The 23220-nt window shown below is 30.7% G+C and overlaps 1 protein-coding gene across 3 annotated transcripts in view; it reads right to left on the reverse strand.

The window, feature by feature from the left end:
• Window positions 1-855: 855 nt before the first annotated feature.
• LOC105201260 (voltage-dependent calcium channel subunit alpha-2/delta-3) overlaps window positions 856-23220 on the reverse strand; it is a 221783-nt gene continuing 199418 nt past the window's right edge. For all 3 annotated transcript variants that reach the window (XM_039457857.1, XM_039457858.1, XM_039457856.1), the window contains 5 exons: window positions 19957-20093; window positions 18315-18487; window positions 7180-7376; window positions 5625-5919; window positions 856-1399 (listed from right to left, as the gene is read on the reverse strand). In XM_039457857.1, coding sequence (XP_039313791.1) covers window positions 1111-1399; window positions 5625-5919; window positions 7180-7376; window positions 18315-18487; window positions 19957-20093 — 1091 coding nt within the window. In that variant the 3' untranslated portion in view covers window positions 856-1110. The remainder of the gene's footprint in view (window positions 1400-5624; window positions 5920-7179; window positions 7377-18314; window positions 18488-19956; window positions 20094-23220) is intronic.

A 23220-nucleotide genomic window follows, 5' to 3' on the forward strand; every position in this document is an offset into this window, starting at 1 on the left:
TTTTTTATGTAAAATACTCACAAAAAAAGTTTTACTTACACACTATATGGGTCGCATTGACCCTAACAAAACTTTGCTGTGCCGTTCGAATTCTAGTTGATCAAAAAAGTTGATCAACCATATCAATCGAAAGAGAAGATTTCAAACTTTTTTTACGTCCGAACCTCCTATCTCATTCCGTCTTCACACAGCAAGCGTTCAAAACTTCATATAGGGTCTCTCAGATCCACTTACGTGTTTAAGGGTTAAGTATATAAGTTATTTTTTTCTAGAATAGAGATATAAAAAAATTTTTTTTAATTAAAACTATTTTTTTAAAAGAACTATAATAAAATAGATACATTATTTTACTTAAAAAGACAAAATTATTTTTAAACATATTAAAAAAGTATTTTAAGTCATTATATGGAGATTTTTAAACAAAACTTTAATGGAAAAATTTTTATCACTTTATTTAAAAAAATAACAATATATACTTTGTATATACTTAAATACACTATGCATACATATATGTGTATACACACACACACGCGCGCGCACGCACACACATACACGTACACACATATGCACACATACACCAAACCAGGCACATAACTGTCATACGACATACAGTGAGAAAAAAGTTATTAACTTCACTAAATATTTCTATTTGATTAAATTTTTTTAGTTCAAGTATTTATGTACTTAAATATTATACACAAATATTGTAATTGACCTAAAGAAATTTAGTCAAATAGAAAAATTTAATCAAGTTAATAACTTCCTTTTCTCAATGTAGATGTAAAATCATTATGTTTAAGTATCATTATGTTATATAACAGTTATATATCCGTTGCAAAGGGTGGTAAACTATATACATACATGCATATGTATATATGTATTAGGTATATACATATATTTTACCACCCTTGTGTCAAGTAGTAATCCGCGAGCCTAGCATACTGCTTCCCTCCTCTTCTTTTTTTTTCTTTATAACTGTTCCATAAAAACGACAATGTTAAATTCATTTTAAAAAGGTAATTTATAAACACGTGTGTATATGTGTATGTATGTGTTTTACGTGTTTGCACGCTTGTTGAATACGCATGCGATTAATTAATTCCGACAGAGTCACGCAAGCCGCACTGTAACGACCAATAGGAGAAATGTAAAACTCAACGAATAGCTAAAGAGACTACCAGCGCCACCGCAGAATTTGATTTCCATCTCTTCGGGGTGGTAGTTTATACATTTTGGTGGTCTTCGTCTGTACAGACGCTCCCTCCTTGCTGTGCATGCCCCAGGTTCGGTTAGCGCCTCGATAGGTTCGATGCTGAGTTGCTTGTTGCCGCACGGGCATAGCGTGTCAACTACCAGCAGTATCAAATTGGTGTGATGGATTTTTTGGACGCTGAATGGTCTGCAGCCGCGTGGCAAAAAGCAAATATGAAAAAAGAAAAATGTGTTCATTACGGATTACATATAAATTCACTGTCACTTTTGATAAAAAAAATTTAACAAAATGTTGTTTTATTTAATTTGGTGAAATTTCAATAAATATATACAACAAAATTTTAATTATATTTCACTGAAAGGATGATTTTCTAAGTTTAATAAAACATAAAAAATGATTATATAAAGAGAGCGCGAATTGTATGCAACAAAAATATAAGGTTAGCCGAGTGGGTCATAACAAGATCTTTGTGTTGAAATAATGTGTTAGAGAAGACCAGGGCTATATGACACCAGGGGCTTGTTGGCTATGTGTCCTTCTTAGGAATTTATTTCTAACGAACAGCAAATAAAAAATTGCAAAACATCCTTGAATAGAATATAGATACTTTTTTCTAAGTTTCATTAAAATCAAAATAATATTACATTTAAAAAAAATAAAAAACCAATTTAACAGAAGCAAAGTAAATTTTTGAAACTCCCGAAATTTTATATTAATATTTTTTAGCGTCAATGTATAAAGTTAAGTAACGTATTACTAATTAGAGTGAAGTTTTTGCAAACGTATGATATACTATTTTGGATAGTAAACGCAATTTTCATTCATAAAATAATTGAAATAAAGCAGATAAGCGGTCGGGGTCAGTTGGCTCATATTTAATGATAGGCACCGTGCGCCGTGGAGCTTAGTACTACTCCGCGTCACGCCGTTGCATTGACTATTATACGTGCAGATTACGTGCATTTTATACGCAGACTTCTTGTCCCACGCTACTAGGGCCTGGTTTTTTATTATCTGACTTATGGTTAAACTTAAATTTAAGTTTTAGCCAATAAGTTTCACCTATGGCATCATCATTAGATAAAACATCAAGTAAAATTTAACCATCCACCATTAACCACCAGTTAATTAGATAATGAAAAACCGAGCCTAGACTCTACTAACCAACTGACCCCGGTATCGGGGAAAAATGGCCACGTTGTTACACATTTATATTTTAATTATTATAAAATAAAACGTATGATCAATAGGATCATGTTACGTATTAACATATAGAAAAAAATTTCCTCTATTACGTTTGTATAGGTAATTACAACAATTAATTATCTGAGAAGTTGTAGCTTCGAAATTCTGAAATATGAAACGTTTAACCTCGGTTTCCCCTACTTTTATGTTCCTATTCATTGTGAATTCAATTTAATTACGTTTCAATTTCAAGAACTATGTTTGAATCCGAAAGTAATTTAAAAGATAGAAGCATATAACACATTACTTTAGCACGCAAATCTTACTATGATCGACTCGATCTATCTTCCTATAATAGATAGCGAGTTTCCCACATGTTGTTATCAATTTGATAAAAATGCGTTGCTAAGTTGTCATCTTTTTTGAGGAAAGCGGCTTTCGATTCTGTTTAAGATATTACCAGCAACGCATGCCGTGTATGCGACTTTATAACAAGTTATGGGAAATTTTATATTAATAAGTTTTGTACGCTATTGCACTTTAATTGCTTGAGAAACAGTTTCCTTCTTATTGCCTTAAGATTGCCGTGTACATACGAAGGGATTGGCATCTTCATTATAGCAACGTGATTGCAACCAAAGGAAAATTTGTAGTAGTAGATATTTCTCTGTATGTGCCAGAAATGCATATCTGGGTTATATTAAATTTGATGAAAAATAACATTTTAATAAAAATTAAAGAAGAATAATAAAATTTCTACAAAAAATTATTAATACTGTTCAAAGAGTAAGGATATATTCTATTGTAATAAATTTTGAATAAAATTTTAAATTTATTAATAATTTCAATAAAATATCTTGCATTTCATATTTCTTAACATCTCATTCAAATTTCAAAAATCCATTATTACCGTTTCATTATAAATTTGTGGACGTTTTCATAAAATTTCATCGAATCGTTTCGTTTGAATTCAATGATCTCCGCGTACTTTTCAAACCACCTAAAATGTGTACCTGTATGCTCGTTTTATTACATTTATTAAAATTATATTACATTTTATTAAAATTATACTAAATTTGTTTAAAACTGAATTTACTGAATTTGTCTAAAATTATAATAAATTTTATTAATATTATAATAAAAATAAAATTTAATTTTAATCCTAAAATTTAGTACAATTTTAATAAAGGGCCTAACTGAATAAGTATGATGAAAATGCCCGACTTTTCGAATTAATCTTTTTTTCTAAGATAACGTATATGAGAAGACGCTTACATACTAAATTTTAGATTTTTATATGGAGACGTAACCAAGATAGATCAAAAAAAATGATTTTTTTACATTTTTACGATTTTCTTAGTAACAAATCAAACAAAATTTTGAAAAAATTTTGAAAATTCAATTACACTTAGACATTAATAAAAATATTTTTTACATTTGTTTTTAATGCGAATTTCGATTATAAAAAAATAAAAATAACGTTTAAAAATTTTCTCCACCCTGATTTTGTTAATTTACACCTTGAAGAAATTACATGTAATCTCTATTCCCAACTTCTAAAAAATTTTTTTTGATCTTTTCAAAAGGTGCGTCACAATGAAAAAAAATGAAAATAACATTTCGTTAATTTGTTTCAAAAAATAAGCAGGTAAATCAATAAAAATCGTTTGTATCAGCTCTTTAACGTTTTATTTGTCTATAAAATTCCATATTGAAATGTTTTACTGATCACAAGTTGAAAGTTAGTAATTAGCTAAATTATTTTTAATTTTTATAATTTCATAACATAGGTTTTCATTTTATGTTTATGAAGGTAAATTGTTTTCATCAGCTTTCGAATGTTTTATTTTTTTATAAAATTCCATACTGAAATGTTTTACTGATCACAAGTTAAAAGTTTAGTGATAGCTAAATTATTTTTTAATTTTTAATATTTTATAACACAAGGTTTTTAATTCATAAATATGAAATTACACTTAGACATTAATAATATTACACTTGTGTATTAATTTAATATTACATTTATTGTTAGACATTAATAAAAATACTTTTTACACTTTTTTGGTGCAAATTTTGATTATGAAAAAATTAAAATAACTTTTAAATATTTTTCTACCCTGATTTTGTTAATAGACTACCTTTAAAAAATTACATGTGAATTTCTGTTCCTAACTTCTACAAAAAATACTTTTTTCAGATTTTTTCGAAAGATGGGCCACAATGAAAAAAATTAAAATAACATTTTTTTGTTAATTTTTTTCGCAACATGAGCAAGTAAATCGTTTCTATCAGTTTATTAACATTTTATTTGTCTAGAAAATTGCACATTGAAACATTTTGCTGATCATAAGTTCAAAATTAGTGATACTGAAACTATTTTTCAATTTTTATAATTCCATAACATAAAGTTTCTATTTCATAAATATAAAAAAAATGCTTATGTTATGAAATTATAAAAATTGAAAAATAATTTAGCTATCACTAACTTTCAACTTATAATCAGCAAAATATTTCAATGTGGAATTTTATAGACAAATAAAACATTAAAGAGCTGATAAAAACAATTTACCTGCTCATTAAAAAAAAAATTAACAAAAAAATGTTATTTAAATTTTTTTCATTGTGACGCACCTTTTGAAAAAATCTAAAAAGATATATATTTTTTAAAAGCTAGAAACAGAGATTACATGTAATTTTTTCAAGATGGTAAGTCAACGAAATCAGGGTGGAAAAATGTTTAAAAGTTATTTTCATTTTTTTATAATCGAAATGCGCATCGAAAAAAAATGTAAAAAATATTTGTATTAATGTCTAATTGTAAGTGTAATTAATTTTTCAGAATTTTTTCAAAATTTTGTCTGATTTGTTACTAACAATAAGTAAAAATTGTGAAAATCATAAAAAAATATTAAAAAATCATTTTTTTGCTTTATTTTTTGGTCACGTCTTCATATAGAAATCTAAAATTTGATATATAAGTATCTTTTCATATAAGTTATCTTTTCATATAAATTATCTTAAAAAAAAAAGGTTAATTCGGAAAGCCGTGGAAGCATTTTCACCATACTTATTCGGCTAAGCCCTTTAATAAAATTTAATAAAATTTTATCATTAAAATTTTACTATTGTGTGAAATTCTTTGATGTTCGTACATTATTGTCATACATTAATTTTAAGAGTAAATTATAAAAGAAAATTCTCTCCGTGTTCAATCATCGTAAATTACCTCTCGCATCCGCTCACGTGGCAATTAGTGAGCTTTCCCTTCAAAGGATTGCTCGTGTTGAGTCGTTCAGGCTGCAAAATATACAAATCCGTTTTCTTCTCACAGGCACGCAATTTTCTCGGATAATGAGAGGAGGTGGCCCGCGTAGTTGGTGGCGAAGCCGGTGTCGCTGGTGCAACCACCGGAAATCTCATGTACACATTATTTTCATCTGATGTCACATCATCCATCGAATCAGCAGGTGTCAGTGAGTCGAAATCATGCGTCTCCTCGTCATCAGTGAACACCAAATCATCTACAAAAGATAAATGCGTATTTTATGATAAAACTTTAATCTTATAAACAAAATAAACCCAAACAGTACAAAATCTAAATTTGGATCATAAGACGTCTTTAAGATACATTTTCAAAGTAGTCTTAAAGACATTTTATGATTCGATTTTAGATTTTATGTTGTCTGGATATAGGCATATGTCAAGTTTGCCAACAGAATTGATTATAGTTGTTACACCAGATTGACGTCAACTATATTTTGTTATTTGTTGCAACTATAATATTCTAATTATAAAAAGTTACAAATTATATAAAAGTTGTAAAAAATTCTAAAATTTATATAAAATTCTGAAATATTATGCAAAAGTTCTAAGAAAAATTTTTATCACAAGATGAACGCCATTTTTACATCAATATTTCGTAAATTCGATTATTACATAAATTTAAAAAAAATGTTTATTAAATGGTTATACACAAATGTAAAAAATAATTATTTTTTGCATCGCTATAAAATCAAAATATAACAAAAAATATTATTTTAAAATAACTGTTATATGATTAAGCGCACAAATGGTTTTGTCATACGTTATATGCTTTTGCCTAATTTGCTAAGGTTGCTGCAATGATCTGCGAAATACATTTCTTCGTTTTACTTTGACAGCTATCCTAATCATTCATTATATGCATCTACAGATGGTGGTTCAAAATTATCTAAATTTTTTTACGTTTCAAACAAAAAAATATGTAGCAACCTTTTATTGACCCACTGTACATTCCGGGAAGGAATGCACTTTAATTCTACGCCCTGCTCAAATATAACCTGATTAAGTTATGAGAGAGCACTTTAGTCTTATATCATACAGTTTTGATCACAATATTATAATTATGTGCTAAAAAAATCAATATCAATTTGCAAGAAGTGCAGCTAAAAAGAATAGTTTTGCTTTCACATAACGTTATGACCAGAAGAATGCGTTGTGTGCAGATTGTCATTAGAAATTAAAATTTTTCCCTCTTTAACTGAATACACTTTATTAAATAATATAAAAATATACGTTTATTTATCCAATGAAATAAAAAATATTAATATTTATTAAAAAATGTTATAATCGGATTGCACACGTCTATCAACACTCTGTAAATTGCACGAATAATATAGAATTCTTGCGTATTCCCATATATTTTTCTCTTATACTTATTTCAAGACAAATATTACATTTTTATTCATATGATTCGCTATTTTGTTTATTGTGGGAGTATAAAACCATTTTTTAAATATTACCATCTATTACGTCGTTGGCAAATACCAATGTCGATCGCCAAAAGTCCCAAATATTAAAACTCAAGGTCAAAGTCCAGAGAAAATTGCCGAACGCTGCCGCCGTTGTTATGATAGAATCGGACAGACTCCGCGGCGCTGACGATTGATGAGATTCTTGAGGGCTACAAGTCCCTTGATAATCAATGACGGTCACTTTTCTGAAACGTCATGTAAAAGTCTCAATGCTCAAAACCTTACAGCTCAACTACGAAATATTTATAGATTCCACAAATATAATTCCGTTTATCAAATTGTTCTGTCACATAACAATTTTAAAAAATTTACGGTTGAAGTTACAAAACACTTTAAAGGGAGGAGGGCTTTGAAAGTTTCTTTCGTGTTAGACTTTTTTTTAGAAATTTTTATTTCAGATTTGTCATTACCTCAAAATTTATATAAACCAACTTACATGCAAATACAACAAAATTTAATATTTTAGTCTGCGAAATTGAATCCGCCATTTTGAAAATCGTCAGATGAAAAGACTGCAAAAATCAAATTGATCATATCTTGGTTGATGCACGCCATACTCACTCCGTACATGATGTTAGAGAACTGAATGTTAATTCGGATCATTGTTTACTGTTAATCTTCACTATTCTGTAGTAATAAAGGTTAAATAAAAGAAAAGAAAAGAAAAGAAAGACGATCCCAAGGAAGTAATCTAACAACCATAAATAATGCAAAGATAAAAGGGGAGTATAAAAATTGGTTGAAACGCACATTAAATAAAGAGAAGAACATCAACACAATAGAGGATAAATGGCTTGGGTTGAAATGGAGCATTGAGACATCCGTTACAGCGTCGAAAGAGCAATATAGGAAGAAAGAGCAGAGACAGTTGGTTTAATGAAGAATACGCCAAAGCAGTTGAGGAAAAAAGAATGGTAAACAAAAGAAGTATAAAAAAATATAAAAGAATGAGAAAAGAAATAAAGCAACTATTCCGACGGAAGAAGAGAAAGACATTGAAGCATGAAATTAAATGGAAGAAGCAAAAAGAAAAAAAAGAACATTTTATAAATAGACAATAGAACATTTTATAAAATGTTAGATGATTTGAAAAGGAATTTCTTGGAGCGATACCATGTGTTTGAGAGGCATAGATGGGGAGCTGCTAATGTTCGATAACGGAACTGTCAAACAGTGGATATAACATTTTGATGACTTGCTTAACAAAACAAAATAGGCCAAATCCCACTCAACAACAAGCTGTGGAGATGAAATTTCCAAACATGGAGCAAACTGCAATGCAAACGTTGAATGAGACAAGAAAAATAGTGAAAAATCACAAAGCAGTAGGTGTGGATAGAATATCGGCAGAGTTAATTAAATATAACAAAGAAGCATTAATTATAAGAATCCATGATTTAATAACTGAAATTTGGATGTAGGCAAATATCCCTTGATAATGAACCAAAGCCTTAATTATACATAAAAAAGGTGATCGGGTACAAATCAAAATTAATTTTAAAGATAAAAAGTAGTATTTTAAGATGCTCTTTGTGAAATTGGCAGAAAAAAATTTCGTTGTTAGAAAATTGCTACTCAGCTAAACGTAACAGCTCAATCTAAACCAAATAACTGCAGAGATTAAATTACTCGTCAATTGTTATTAATTGTTGTTTTTAATTTAACACAATACAAATTTTTTTGTCAGTATCAGTGTACTAAGTTTTATTTATTGTCGAGTAATCGTGGAACAATTATTAAAATCAATGTTTACGACAATTTGGCAGCAATATGTGAGCAACGATTCTCACTCATAAGAATATTACCGATAAGTTATTGGAAACTTACCGTTATTGTATTTTGAAAACTGTTATTGACAAGATCGTATTAAAAAAAAAATATCTCCTTCTGTTGCTTTGCTGATAATTTATTATAAGCAATATTTGTGGCAAGTTGCCAACAACTTGCACTCATTTGACTATCTAGGTGCTTTTGGACTATTTATCTAGATAACCTGAAGTGATAGACTAATTCTACGACCGGATTCGGATTTAGTAACAAAATTACGTAAGAAACAATTTTTGTTTACTAGAACGTAAAGAAAATTATAACATGTTACAGACTTATATTATTAAATAGTCTAAGCTTAATATGACATACTAGTAATATAAATGCCTTCATTGAAAAGGAGCAACAAACAAGTGAAACTGGAAACAAATGCAAAAAAAATTCAAAGTTATAATAATTGCAAAGACTAGACAACCACAAAAGCCTGTAACGATACAGGCTAGACAATTTGAAATGGTGTCTTTCTTCTCTTATTTTGAAATATATAAAAATACTTTGACTATACAGGGTATCCCAAAAAATCACTTATGCTCTCGTGGGTTAATAGAGCAGGTCATACTGAGAAGAAAAGTCCTTTACCATTTTTCATTATTCGCAATAGTTATCAAAATAAAAATTAGTTAAGTTTGTCAAATAAGCGCGTATTTTTCCTACTTACCGCACAACTATAGACTACCTACCGCACAACTGCCAAACTATAGACAGCCGCGGCAGGCGACGTCGTGAGGCAGGTAAGGCAGTCATTGCTACTTCTCCCTTCTCACCGCGGCGCCTGTCGCAGCTGCTTATAGTTGGGCAACGGACGGGCGGTCTCCGCGTGCGGTAAATAGGGAAAATGCGCGCTTATTTAACAAACTTAACTAGATTTTATTTCGATAACTATTGCGAATAATGAAAAATGGTAAAAAACTTTTCTTCTCAGTATGACTTGCTCTATAAACCCACGAAAGTATAAGTGATCATTTTGGGACATCCTGTATAACTATGATCGACCCTGACATAATGCTTTCCAGCATCACGATACGAGTTTCTATAGTACAGGGATGGACTCCTCTTTAGGATCTTTGATTTGTTCTGGGAGACTTCAGTCCCCTGTCGAGCTCTGCACCGTCTTTAAGTTTTGATAGGACCCAGAGCAGTCCGATAAAAATAGATTTTTTCTTGCAAAAAAAACTAATATATATACATATATGTATATAATTATAAACTGGCAATCTCTCCATTATCCCCACTTTTTTTATTCTCAATGCTTTGTTCTGTCACCAACATCACGCGTACTTCCGTTAACTATATAGTAAAAAAATTGAAACAGGAAGTCGCATTTCGATGAGAAATAGGAAGGAAAAGAAAATTGGAATATGACATACGTTGCGCTGTTTTATCACGTTTAGTAAAGTTGATAATCACTTGTAATATATAAATAAAATGTGCATGTGTAAAAACTTAATACACAATAGTGAAATAAAACACATTGTAAGCTCACGTACAATAGCAAACCTATATTATGTTATGTTTGTTATATGTATATTATTATGTACATAGATATTAACGTATATAATTATTCGATTTAATAATACCCATACAGCACAAAAAAATCCAGCAACATTGCAGCAACGTTGCAATGTTGCAGATTGCAATGCAATATTACAGAGATATTGCAGAAACATAAATTAACAATATGCCTGCAACATCGCATGGCATATGCCAGTAATATTCCGGAAACATTGCAATATCATAATTTTTTAATAAAGTAATGGCAATAAAGAACCAAAGCAGAATATTCGCGTATAATAATATATTAATTTAACTCATCCATAATTATTCATCCGCATTTAGCAAACTAACGTCGGGCGACGTTACTAAATTTTCCGCTGAATCTTTACATTCCTAACGTTACAACCGTCCATATATCGACTGTAAGTCGACTCATCCAAGTCAGGCTTTCAAAGTTGACTGCAAATCGACTTTGCATAGACGTCTGCAGACGACCTTCAAATGTTGACTTTAATACGTCTAGAAAAAGGCATGCGGTCCCGTGGTGCTGTATGCATCATAGTAGGTATTGTTAAGAAACATAAATATTTATATCAATAGACAAAATAGGTCCATATATGAAGAAACCTCGATCTACGCCTAATAAGCCTAATAAACGAACAATATTTTTTAATTGTCTTTTAATAAAAATATTTTCATATTTAATTTAATTATTGTATTATATTGATATATACTTTCTAATTACATTCTTATTTAAACAAATAATAAAAAAATTGTATACTCCCAGCAAACACAGTAAATAATAGTTATATAACTTGTGTGCGTCACGTTATATAACAAATTTTTACATTCTAGCAATATTGTAGTTATGTAAAATTGAATTGTTGATATTACAACACAATAACTTATAACAGTCATATAACTGCCGTTTATCAGGTTTGTATAACAAACATTTCATTTTAATAATATAACTATTATAAAACTGAATTATTAATACGACTCCTCCCTGCCAAAAATGTGCGATTCTTTTTAATTGATTTTAATCTGTTTTAATCGATTCAATCCACGAGCGGATTAAAAAGTAATCGGTTTTAATTATATACGAATCGTAATTGACTTAATATCGCTTTCGTATCGAATAAATAATATCGTATAAATAATATCGAATTATTTAAGTGTAATGCATAATATATAAATTTTTTAAAATTTTAATTCATTTGCATTAAGACTCCTAAATACTCTCAGCGACCACGTTTCAAAATCCTGACATTAGTAGCGAGAAATGATATGCTGAAAGGCCAGAAATGAATGCTAAAAATTCTTGTGTGCTATTTTTTAAATAAAAAGCTATTTTGATAAAATAACATTGTACATCATTTTTACTAATTTGTAAAATTGTTCGGAAACTATTTTTTTCTTGACGGTTGTCAAGAATTATTAATTGCCAAAGAAAAACATAGCTTTCGGACAATTTTACAAATTTGTTAACGTGATTTATAGTATTGTCATCAAAATATCTATTTAAAAATGGTACATAAGAATTGTTAGCGTCTCAACATGTCACATTGCATTAAAATTTGATTTAATTATAATTTATAAAATTCTGTAATTTTGAATTAAATGGATTTAACAAGTGAGTTCTGACGCCACCACTAGGTGGCCACGCCGTGGGAGATTTTCTCGTGAGTCGAGTGCGGCCACATGCGTTATATCTAGGCGTCACGGCGGCCGACTCGCCAACTCATGCTTTAGTGAGACTTTTAGGAGCTGCTTATTATAACCTCGAGACGAATACTCGCTCTCACTTTTTTCAAACATGATGTGTATGTGTGAAACGCTGTTCCATATAAAATTTTATATTTTTATGTGTAATTTGTATTGTTATTTAATTTTGTACTTAAATGAAATGTTTAATTCAAATTTAATCTTTTTTTAATCCTTGTTAACGAAAAAGGTACAAGAAATGTTTTTTGTAAATTAAACATTTATTACATTTACATTAATGTATTCTGTTTTAATAAATCTATCTGGGTTTTGATTGGGTTTTTATTTTCAATCGGTTTTAATATTATATTTTCGGTGCAGAAATCCCGATCGATTCGGATTACTTTTTTTTTCATCGGTTTTAATCGTACATTTTCGGCAGGGCTGTATAACAAATATGATACAACTGTTATGTAACTATTATTTTTCTTATGAGTGGGAAATTACAACTAATATGGACATTACATGTAACGCGCATGTTATATTGCGTGTTACTTTCGATTTTATTTTATTAACATTGCTGTTATGTAACTGTGTTTGCTGGGCTATGTGTTGCTCGTGTATTCATAAACTTAAGTGTGAAAAACAGGCCAATGACGAGCAGTAATTTTAGTTGTTAAAAATTAAATTACATATATTTTCTCAATTAACATTCGAAATAAATAACGCGGGACTAGTTTCTGCCTTACTAAGGCATTCTTCAGCCGCTATATACAACATATACTGATGTTGACAAGTTAATTACATATTAATTCATCAAATATTACATAAGGTAACTAAATGTTCTAAATTCAGGAGTCAAAGTTTATACATAAAACCGCATTTCACATCCTGTGTTGTTATCTTGTGTTATTACTGCGTATTTGGTTCCATTATTCGTGGAGATCTTTATTTATTGTATCTAGCTGTCATCATGTAAGTGTGTCTATATCGAATTTGTACAATTTTTCTTAGTGTATATTGTTACTTTTGATTGTTATTTTAATTAAAGACGAGTTACATACCAATTTGAGATTTTGGCGAAATTGACGTACATTTTCCTGGCGAGAGAAAAGACACAAGCGTGCTTGTCGACAGATCGTAATCGACTGAACTTCGAGACTCCGCTAACAATTTTTTGCAAGGTCGTATCGGTGTTGATCATAACATCATTTATTCATCATGTATCTCAAAAGTTACTGTTTTCGATTCTGTCTAATAAATCAAAATAAGATACATCGAGATACTCAGCATCACAGTTCAAATTGATGCTGTTCTTTTGAGCTTTTATGTGAATCATTTCAGAGATTAATCTTTTGTAATAATTTTGTTCATAATCTAAAATTTCCGGATTGTCCCAATCAAAACTATGATTGTATTTTATTCTATGTTCTGTAATTACTGAGTATTCCGATGCATCCCTATTGATGTTCTTTCTGTGTTTGTTCACTCTCGTTCTTAGTTTCCTTTTGGTTTGGCCTACGTAAGTTGCATCACAATCTTTGCAGTTAATTTTATATATAACATTATTGTTGTCATCTATTGGTACGTCAATTTCGCCAAAATCTCAAATTGGTATGTAACTCGTCTTTAATTAGAATAACAATCAAAAGTAACAATATATACTAAGAAAAATTGTACAAATTCGATATAGACACACTTACATGATAACAGCTAGATACAATAAAGATCTCCACAAATAATGGAACCAAATACGCAATAATAACACAAGATAACAACACAGGATGTGAAATGCGATTTTATGTATAAACTTTAACTCCGAAATTTAGAACATTTAGTTAACTTATGTAATATTTGAATTAATATGTAATTAACTTGTCAACATCAGTATATGTTGTATATAACGGCTGAAGAAGGCCTTAGTAAGGCAGAAACTAGTCCCGCGTTATTTATTTCGAATGTTAATTTAGAAAATATATGTAATTTAATTTTTAACAACTAAAATTACTGCTCGTCATTGGCCTGTTTTTCACACTTAAATAAAAAAGTTATTCTAAATGCTATTCTGCATTTGCAAAATTAGTAAAAAAAACTATAATTTTATATATGTTTATATAAATACTGTGCTTTAATTATACATATTTCATTTTTTCGATGACGTATATTGACCTGATCTACCAGTTATATATACATATCAGCATAAAGTGTTCACAGGTCATCATGAGGGATCAATTCGCAGCGATCACGGAGGTCAAGCAACGTTCACCAGAGTTGCGACTTGGATGGGTGACCGCTTGAAAATTTCCGAAAAAATATTCCCGAGATTTTTTTTGAGAAAAATATTTTTTTAAATGTTACACAAATATTATTTTATTCATTGAAATTATGTGATGTAATAATATTTATGTAAATATTTTGGAAAAATGGAATGTTTCAATGCAATATTTCAAAAAGCGGACATCTTAATGTTGCTGCAATCTTCCAGCAATGTTGCAGCAATGTTTCGCAATCAAAATGCAATATTACAATGTTTCAATTAAATCATTCTGCAATGTTCCTGCAATCTCTCTGTGCTGTATGGGTATATATGTGTCATATGAAGTACCGGAATTCACCACTTAGCTAATAAGGCGTTATTATGGTTTTTCCAGCTAAGACATACTGTGTTACATTGTGTCATATCGTGTAAAGTACTTGTTGGAACACAGTTTAGTTGCATAGTGTAACATAAGAGTGCATTATAATCTTTCATTCTTATTTTGACAAGTATTTAGCGCATCTATAATAGATTTATCTGCCAGGATAGACTAATCTTTCAAAGTTGACAGTTTTTGCACTAGATTTCAGTAATTTAATACAAGTATCCTTCTACTGGCCGTGATAATACGCGATGCACTAATTTTATCGCCGTAATACAATACATTTTTATTTTTGGTTAGTTTCATGGATCTATCAGACATGGTTCATTTCAATTTTTTTCAAATGTTGGTAGTACTGATGTGCATTACACGCTAAAACTTAGCTTTTTGTCGTGCCAAGCAGTGTAACACTGTGTCACTGTTGAAACACTCCGTGTTAAACACAGTGTTACACTGTGGCCTCTGCGTAACTTGTAGGAAAACCCTCTATGTTGGCGACAGTGTAAAAAGTCAACTAGCAATTAGTTATACAGTCAAAAAACATGTAACAACCCGTTTTTCTTATGTAGAAATCGCGCACGGACGTAGCTCATCGGAAATTCCAGAGCACGATCCGGGTCACGAGAAAATTAGACGGTAGTTTGATTTGGAAAATATATACACGTTTATTGAAAGATAAGTTTAGATATACATGTACACACAAGGCGTTGCAAAAAAAGATGACAGTTCGGAAGTAATCAAGGTAGTTCGCAAAGAAATATTAACCCTTAAACACATAAGTGGGTCTGAGAGACCCCATATGAAGTTTTGAACGCTTGCTATGTGAAGACGGAGATAGGAAGTTCGGACCAAGACGTAAAAAAAGTTTGAAATCTTTTCTGATTGATATGGTTAATCAACTTTTTTGGTCAACTAGAATTTGAACGGTACGGCAGCAAAGTTTTGTTAGGATCAATGCGACCCATATAGTGTGTAAGTGAAATTTTTTTGTGAGTATTTTACATAAAAAAGCTGGACAAAATACGTTTGAACAGGTCGGTTTGCGGATGTTACTCGCATATACTTTGTCTAAAGTTAGAATACTATAAAATGCTGTAGAAAAGGGAATTTTTCCGAAATATATCATGAAACACATCAATTTTTAATTTTAAACACGATTTAATCAAAAATATCTCATTCGCCTTGTTACATAAGTATTTTTTTTAGTAGAAATGACAATGATATAATTTTTTTTGAAAGTACAAATCTTTAGCTTTAAAACGCTGTATTGTAAAATTTTTCAAAGTTTTTTGTTGCAAAGATATGATTGTTTTTTAAAAAGTGAATTTTTAGATGCCCAAAAATACCTCATATTCTCCATGTTACATAATTATACTTTTTAAGAGGAATGACTTTGCCAAATTTTATTTTGAAAGTGTGACTCTTTAGTTTTAAAACGCCATATTTGAAAGTCTTTAAACGTTTTTTGTTGCGAAGATATGATTTTTTGAAGGAAAAGTGGATTTTTAAACAATTTCTCATTTTTGCTTAATGGTTTTGCTTTTATAACTTCACAATAAATTATTTATTGGCAATGCCGATTGTGCAGTCACACTCTTGAAATTTTGAACTTTTGTTTTAAAAAAAAATTGTAAAAAAATATTGATTGTAATCAAAGTTATAGCTTCTCAAAGTTGAAAAAGTCTCCCAGACCCAAAAATGTGTTTCCGTATTTTACAGGATCGGTGTGTTTAAGGGTTAAATATATACACAACATAATGTGAGGCATCGGTAAATTCACGTCGTCGGCCATAGAATTTACTGGTGACGTTCAGCACGTGGTAAATGCACGGTTTATTCGTGTGCCGGATTGGCGGATTACAATTATGCATCTGTTCTGGTGCGTCGATCCCGGACAGCGCGGTTGCCGATATTCGCGCAGCCGGTGCGTGTACTTTCCAACGGCGCGACGCGGATCTTCGGCGCAGGTTTTTGTGCGGCTCGATAGGTGGTCCGCTTTTTCTACATGTTTATGTGGAATTGGGTCGCGCTGGATTTCACGGTCGCCGGTGCGGACGCGGGGCGCGAGGAACGCACAGCTGTTTGTCCCTTTAAATCGTACGCTTTTCCGGCGCGAGCTTTCTATCAGATGGGATGCAGTGACTATGCCAAGTACGCTTGGCGGAAGCAAAGAAGCTTTATCCCGTTTGTCTTTAATCACTGCAACGGGATCGGATCGGTGTTCAGATGCCGGTCGAGCAAGAACTCTTGCCAGAGCCCAAGTACACTTAAACCCATTTTCGGCGAGGAGAGACGGGTGCGAGAGCGGTAGTCAACGAGAACGCTCAGCAGAGGTCAAGACGCTTGACCCCAAGACTACCTGAGTAGACTTCCTCAGAGACTAGTCGGCGGAGAAGAAACGCAGCTCGCTGCTCTGGCTGTTTTATACCCGAATCTCGAGACGTCGGAAATGTTCGATGGTAGTTCGGTTTGTTTCGGTGTGAGCATCCCCGCCGCTTGAGATGGGTCGCTCGGAGAGCGAATGGAGGCGAGCGAGTACGCTGATAGCGCGTGCCGGTTCGAATCGGTGCGCGTGCGCAGCGAGATACCCGACGCGCGGAGGCCTTGTCGCTTGCATAGGCGCGTTTGAATTATATTATGGGAGCGTAGCGCTTTTTCTACGCCCGGCGGATGTTCGGCTGGGCGCTTGTGGACGGTGACCGGTCCGCGGAGGATGGCGAGAAGGCGGTTTGTTACAAATAGTACAAATGACGTAACAAGAGAGATAATGCAGAATCACACCAGGACTGAGATCTTATACGATCAGTTGAGTGATCTATTGAGAAGGTAATATCAAATATTTCCAAAATATGATTACATAAAACATTAATTAAATCTGTAATACCGTATGACAGAGAAACTTGGACTAAAACTAATTGCAACAGATTAGATATTTTTGAAAGAAAAAGCTTAAGGAAAATTTACTAACCGATTAATAAGAATGGAGAATAGAGTATAAAGTGGAACAGAAAACTCTACAGTTTATATAACGATTTCTTTTCTCATCTTATATCAAATTACAAAAGCTTGAGTAATTTGGTCTCTTAAATAGAATGAAGGAAAAGGTATATAGAACTCTTGATACATCTTTCATAGCAAGACTAAGAGGCAGACCAAAAAGTATAAGGATAGAGTGCTCGAGGACATACGTACGATAGAGTTACGTTTTTGAAGAGTAGGCAAGAGTAGAAGAAGAAGTTGGATCAGGCTAAGGATTATTGGGTTTGTAGCACCATCAGATGAAGAAGAAACTTAAGAAGCCTTTAATTTAAAAATTTTGATAACTCTTAGCTTGTATTGTACAACTAAAACATCCTTAAAACATTTTATGCCCTGATTTTGAACATGCACGTACATTTAAAATTCGTTTTTTACGATACTATACATATAAATATAACATATTTCATATAACAATTTTACCTATATATCCTATCTTGCCACAAAGAATCCATTATAGTACCATCTATTTCACCAAAGAATTTTCCGGTATGCTCGTGGCGTTCACTTATGATAATAAATCCATTGTTATCCAGAATATAACAATCGAGTTCCTCCGACGCGCAATTCTTTTTACATCCCGTCATACCAGTACACTGAAAAAAAAGAAAACAAACTGCTCGTCATATTTTGCATGCAATAATAAAATTAGAAGAATCTAGAAGAAGATTTCTAAGAAAATATGCGCCTATACACAAAAGATACATAGGGGAGAGTGGACTAAATCGGACCGTGTTTCAAATAAGACTTTTTTAAATTTAAATGAATACGGTTAAGTAGATTTACATGCCATTTATAATGTAAAGTCATTACAAGACACCGAACAAGTGACAGCAGTTTGACAGTTCTCTGTCATAACATTCATAGAATAGACGCAAATATGTATTTTCAGCTATTGTGAGAAAATAAAAAAAAAGAATCCTTATGAGTCATTAATCAAAAGATACTAAAATTTGAAAAGGTAATTGATTCAAGATAATTAAAAAGTGTAAAATTAAAAAATATCAATCGTTTTATGATTACTTTTGCGGATTATTGTAAAATTTGATCCAAAGTTCGACTCGAATTTGTTCCAAAGTTAAGCTTGTGCCCAAATCGGACTTATTACATCAGAATTGTAATCTGATCGTAGCACTGGTAATCAGCCGACTAAATTTGGCCCTAGAAACGTTAAATTAATATTAAATTTGTATATTAATAAAATATTATGAGTCATCAGACTCGGAATAATTGAGTTTTATTGATTTCAACTCTAATTATATAATAACGATAACATGACCAAGAAACGTCTAATTATATAAACTGTCACTAATTTTTTTCTTTCTAATAAAATTTTTATTTTTAACTGTCAAATTGCTCGTTTTTACTCAATACTAAAAAAAATACATTAAAATCCTTTACACTTCAGTCAAAATGTTGATAAAAATAGAAGTGATTGATTTAATTTGGGATAGTCCGATTTGAACCACTTGTTCCAAATCAGACTGAAAAAAGCGTTTTTACATTTTCCATTATACAGAGGAGAAAAATACATCAAAATGGTTTCAAGCAAAAATAATGGGAATTAAATTATTTTTCAACGGCACCTTCAATTTTACGATCGGACTTTATTTACGCTTTATAAAAAACAAAAACTGCAAATAGGTCCAACTTACCCCACTTTATTGTAAATTACTTAAATTCAGTAAATATTGATTGTTTGAAAGAATCTTTATTTCATGAGTTAATATCCACGCATATTTAAGTTTTGCAAAATCAAATTTCAAAATATATTCTGAATTTCTAATTTAATATTTAAAAAATATTAAGTTAAAATAAGAATTTGATTTGATTATTATTCTAATTTCTCTTTTTGATAAAACTTTATAACATTCTTCGAAAGAGTATAAATTGTTTTCTAAGTACGTAATAATGCATTTTTCTAAAATTTATGATGATTATATTTTGAAACTATTATATCAAAAAAATATTCTTTATTAAAGACAATTATTACATAAAAGAAAAAAATAAATTAAGTAATTGTTTTTTTTAACAATAGAATTGATACTTTTCTGTGTGTACTTACTGTCGAAGTGATGTTTACGAAGTGAGTTGCCAAAGATTGATGTTGAAATTGCAGACCTACTACCGCCGCTGGAGCTTTATGACCCTTTCCAATAAATACTGCATGCGTGGCGGTAACGATCGGATCGACGGTATCAGCTGATAATTCATAATTATAAAAATAATTGAAATAGCATCAATTGAAGGTGTTTTTTACATACACCCAACGTGTTTGATTCTGTCCCTGGGAAAATTTTCGAAACTGTGAAGTCACTATTTTTCTACATACTTGCAGTTCATGATTAATGTGACGACCAATGAGCTAGTCGTTACAACAATCATAAACTGCGAGTATAAAGAAAGTGGTGACTACTCAGTTTGGAAAATTTCCCCAGGGACAGAATCAAACACGCTGGGTGTACATTTGATAATGTTTTTACATATAATTGTCGTAAAAATATAATTTATCAATTAAGTTCACATAGACACATAATTCCTGATAAATAAATATTAATAAAATGATAACATCTTGTAAATTTTATGTTCATTTTCCAAAAAAACGTCTACGTTTTCTTTATTAAAATTTCATACAAATTCATTATATTTTAAATAAAATTGTTAATTCAAAAATATTTGTACTTTTTTGATACAAATTCATAAAAATATATAATATAATATATTAAATTAAAAATAGAAAAGAATGAACTCAAGAGCCACGCAGGATATCAAACGCAAATAAATAAATCCAATGTCAAGCAAACGTTTCTACCTTTAATGGTCTTCCTCAGTACAGATTTAAAAGTCTATAAAACAACAAAATAATTGCACTAATTAAGATATGAACTTATCGAAATAAACAAATAAAGTTCAAAAATAAAAACAAGTTACCAAACAAGTAGCAATTGTGCGAAACCGCGATGTACATACATCTTCTTTCAACGTCTTAACATAATAAACGAGTCCTGAGACTCCTCTGGACACCAGGCATAACAATCAGAGCGGTATTGATATCCCGAGGGACGTCCGATACCTTTTACAACTAGGAGATTATTTTGGTTTACCGTTGTTGGATACCCGGGAAAAAAGGACTATATCTGCCGAGATATAATTATATCTGGTTTATCAGATCTGGCCAGATATGCAATTTATCTCTATCTGATCAGATCTGAAAGATCTGGCCAGATATAATCAGATATGACTAGATATAATTATATTGTTGAATTCAGATCTGTTGAGATATGATTATATCTGGTTTATCAGATCTGGCCAGATATGCAATTTGTCTCTATCTGACCAGATCTTAAAGATCTGACCAGATATAATTATTTGCTGAATTCAGATCTGCTGAAATAGCCCAGCAAACACAGTAAATAATAGTTATATAACTTGTGTGTGTCACGTTATATAACGAATTTTTACATTCTAGTAATATTGTAGTTATGTAAAATTGAATTGTTGATATTACAACACAATAACTTATAACAGTCATATAACTGCCGTTTATTAGGTTTATATAACAAACATTTTATATTAATAATATAACTGTTATAAAACTGAATTATTAATACGACTCCTCCCTGCCAAAAATGTGCGATTAAAACCGATTAAAACGGAATCCTTTTTAATTGATTTTAATCTGTTTTAATCGATTCAATCCACGAGCGGATTAAAAGGTAATCGGTTTTAATTATATACGAATCGTAATTGATTTTAATATCGCTTTCGTGAATTATTCAAGTGTAATGAATAATATATAAATTTTTTAAAATTTTAATTCATTTGCATTAAGACTCCTAAATACTCTCAGCGACCACGTTTCAAAATCCTGACATTAGTAGCGAGAAATGATATGCTGAAAGGCCAGAAATGAATGCTAAAAATTCTTGTGTGCTATTTTTTAAATAAAAAGCTATTTTGATAAAATAACATTGTACATCATTTTTACTAATTTGTAAAATTGTTCGGAAACTATTTTTTTCTTGACGGTTGTCAAGAATTATTAATTGCCAAAGAAAAACATAGCTTTCGGACAATTTTACAAATTTGTTAACGTGATTTATAGTATTGTCATCAAAATATCTATTTAAAAATGGTACATAAGAATTGTTAGCGTCTCAACATGTCACATTGCATTAAAATTTGATTTAATTATAATTTATAAAATTCTGTAATTTTGAATTAAAATGGATTTAACAAGTGAGTTCTGACGCCACCACTAGGTGGCCACGCCGTGGGAGATTTTCTCGTGAGTCGAGTGCGGCCACATGCGTTATATCTAGGCGTCACGGCGGCTGACTCCCCAGCTCATACTTCAGTGAGACTTTTAGGAGCTGCTTATTAACCTCGAGACGAATACTCGCTCTCACTTTTTTCAAACATGATGTGTATGTGTGGAACGCTGTTCCATATAAAATTTTATATTTTTATGTGTAAATAACAATTTGTATTGTTATTTAATTTTGTACTTAAATGAAATGTTTAATTCAAATTTAATCTTTTTTTATAATCCTTTTTAACCAAAAAGATACAAGAAATGTTTTTTGTAAATTAAGCATTTATTACATTTACATTAATGTATTCTGTTTTAATAAATCTATCTGAGTTTCGATTAGGTTTTTATTTTCAATCGGTTTTAATACTATATTTTCGGTGCAGAAATCCCGATCGATTCGGATTACTTTTTTTTTTATCGGTTTTAATCGTACATTTTCGGCAAGGCTGTATAACAAATATGATACAACTGTTATGTAACTGTTATTTTTCTTATGAGTGGGAAATTACAACTAACATGGACATTACATGTAACGCGCATGTTATATTGCGTGTTACTTTCGATTTTATTTTATTAACATTGCTGTTATGTAACTGTGTTTGCTGGGAGAGATGTTATAAAGGAAGTAAAATGATATAAAATCATATACATGTCTAATGTTTTTATTTTTTTGTGAATATAGATACATATTAAACATTTTTGTGAATAAATATATATATGTATATATATATATATATATATATATATATATATATATATACCCTAGTAGCAATTTTCTGCAAGATTGCTGTAAATCTTGCAGCAGATTCTTGAAAGATTCTGCCAACAGGACGTTATGATCTGCTTCCTCATTCTGTTCAATTCTTTTGAAAGATTCTGCAGTCAGATTCTTGCAAGAAACTTGCGCATATGTCTGTTGGCAGATTCTTGCAAGAAACTTGAATGTATCTACTGTAAATTTAGCAACAAGTCTTTCAAGATATTTGCTACATACCCTAGTAGCAATTTTTTGCA

The sequence above is a fragment of the Solenopsis invicta genome, chromosome 15 (assembly GCF_016802725.1).
Source record: "Solenopsis invicta isolate M01_SB chromosome 15, UNIL_Sinv_3.0, whole genome shotgun sequence".
NCBI lineage: Eukaryota > Metazoa > Arthropoda > Insecta > Hymenoptera > Formicidae > Solenopsis > Solenopsis invicta.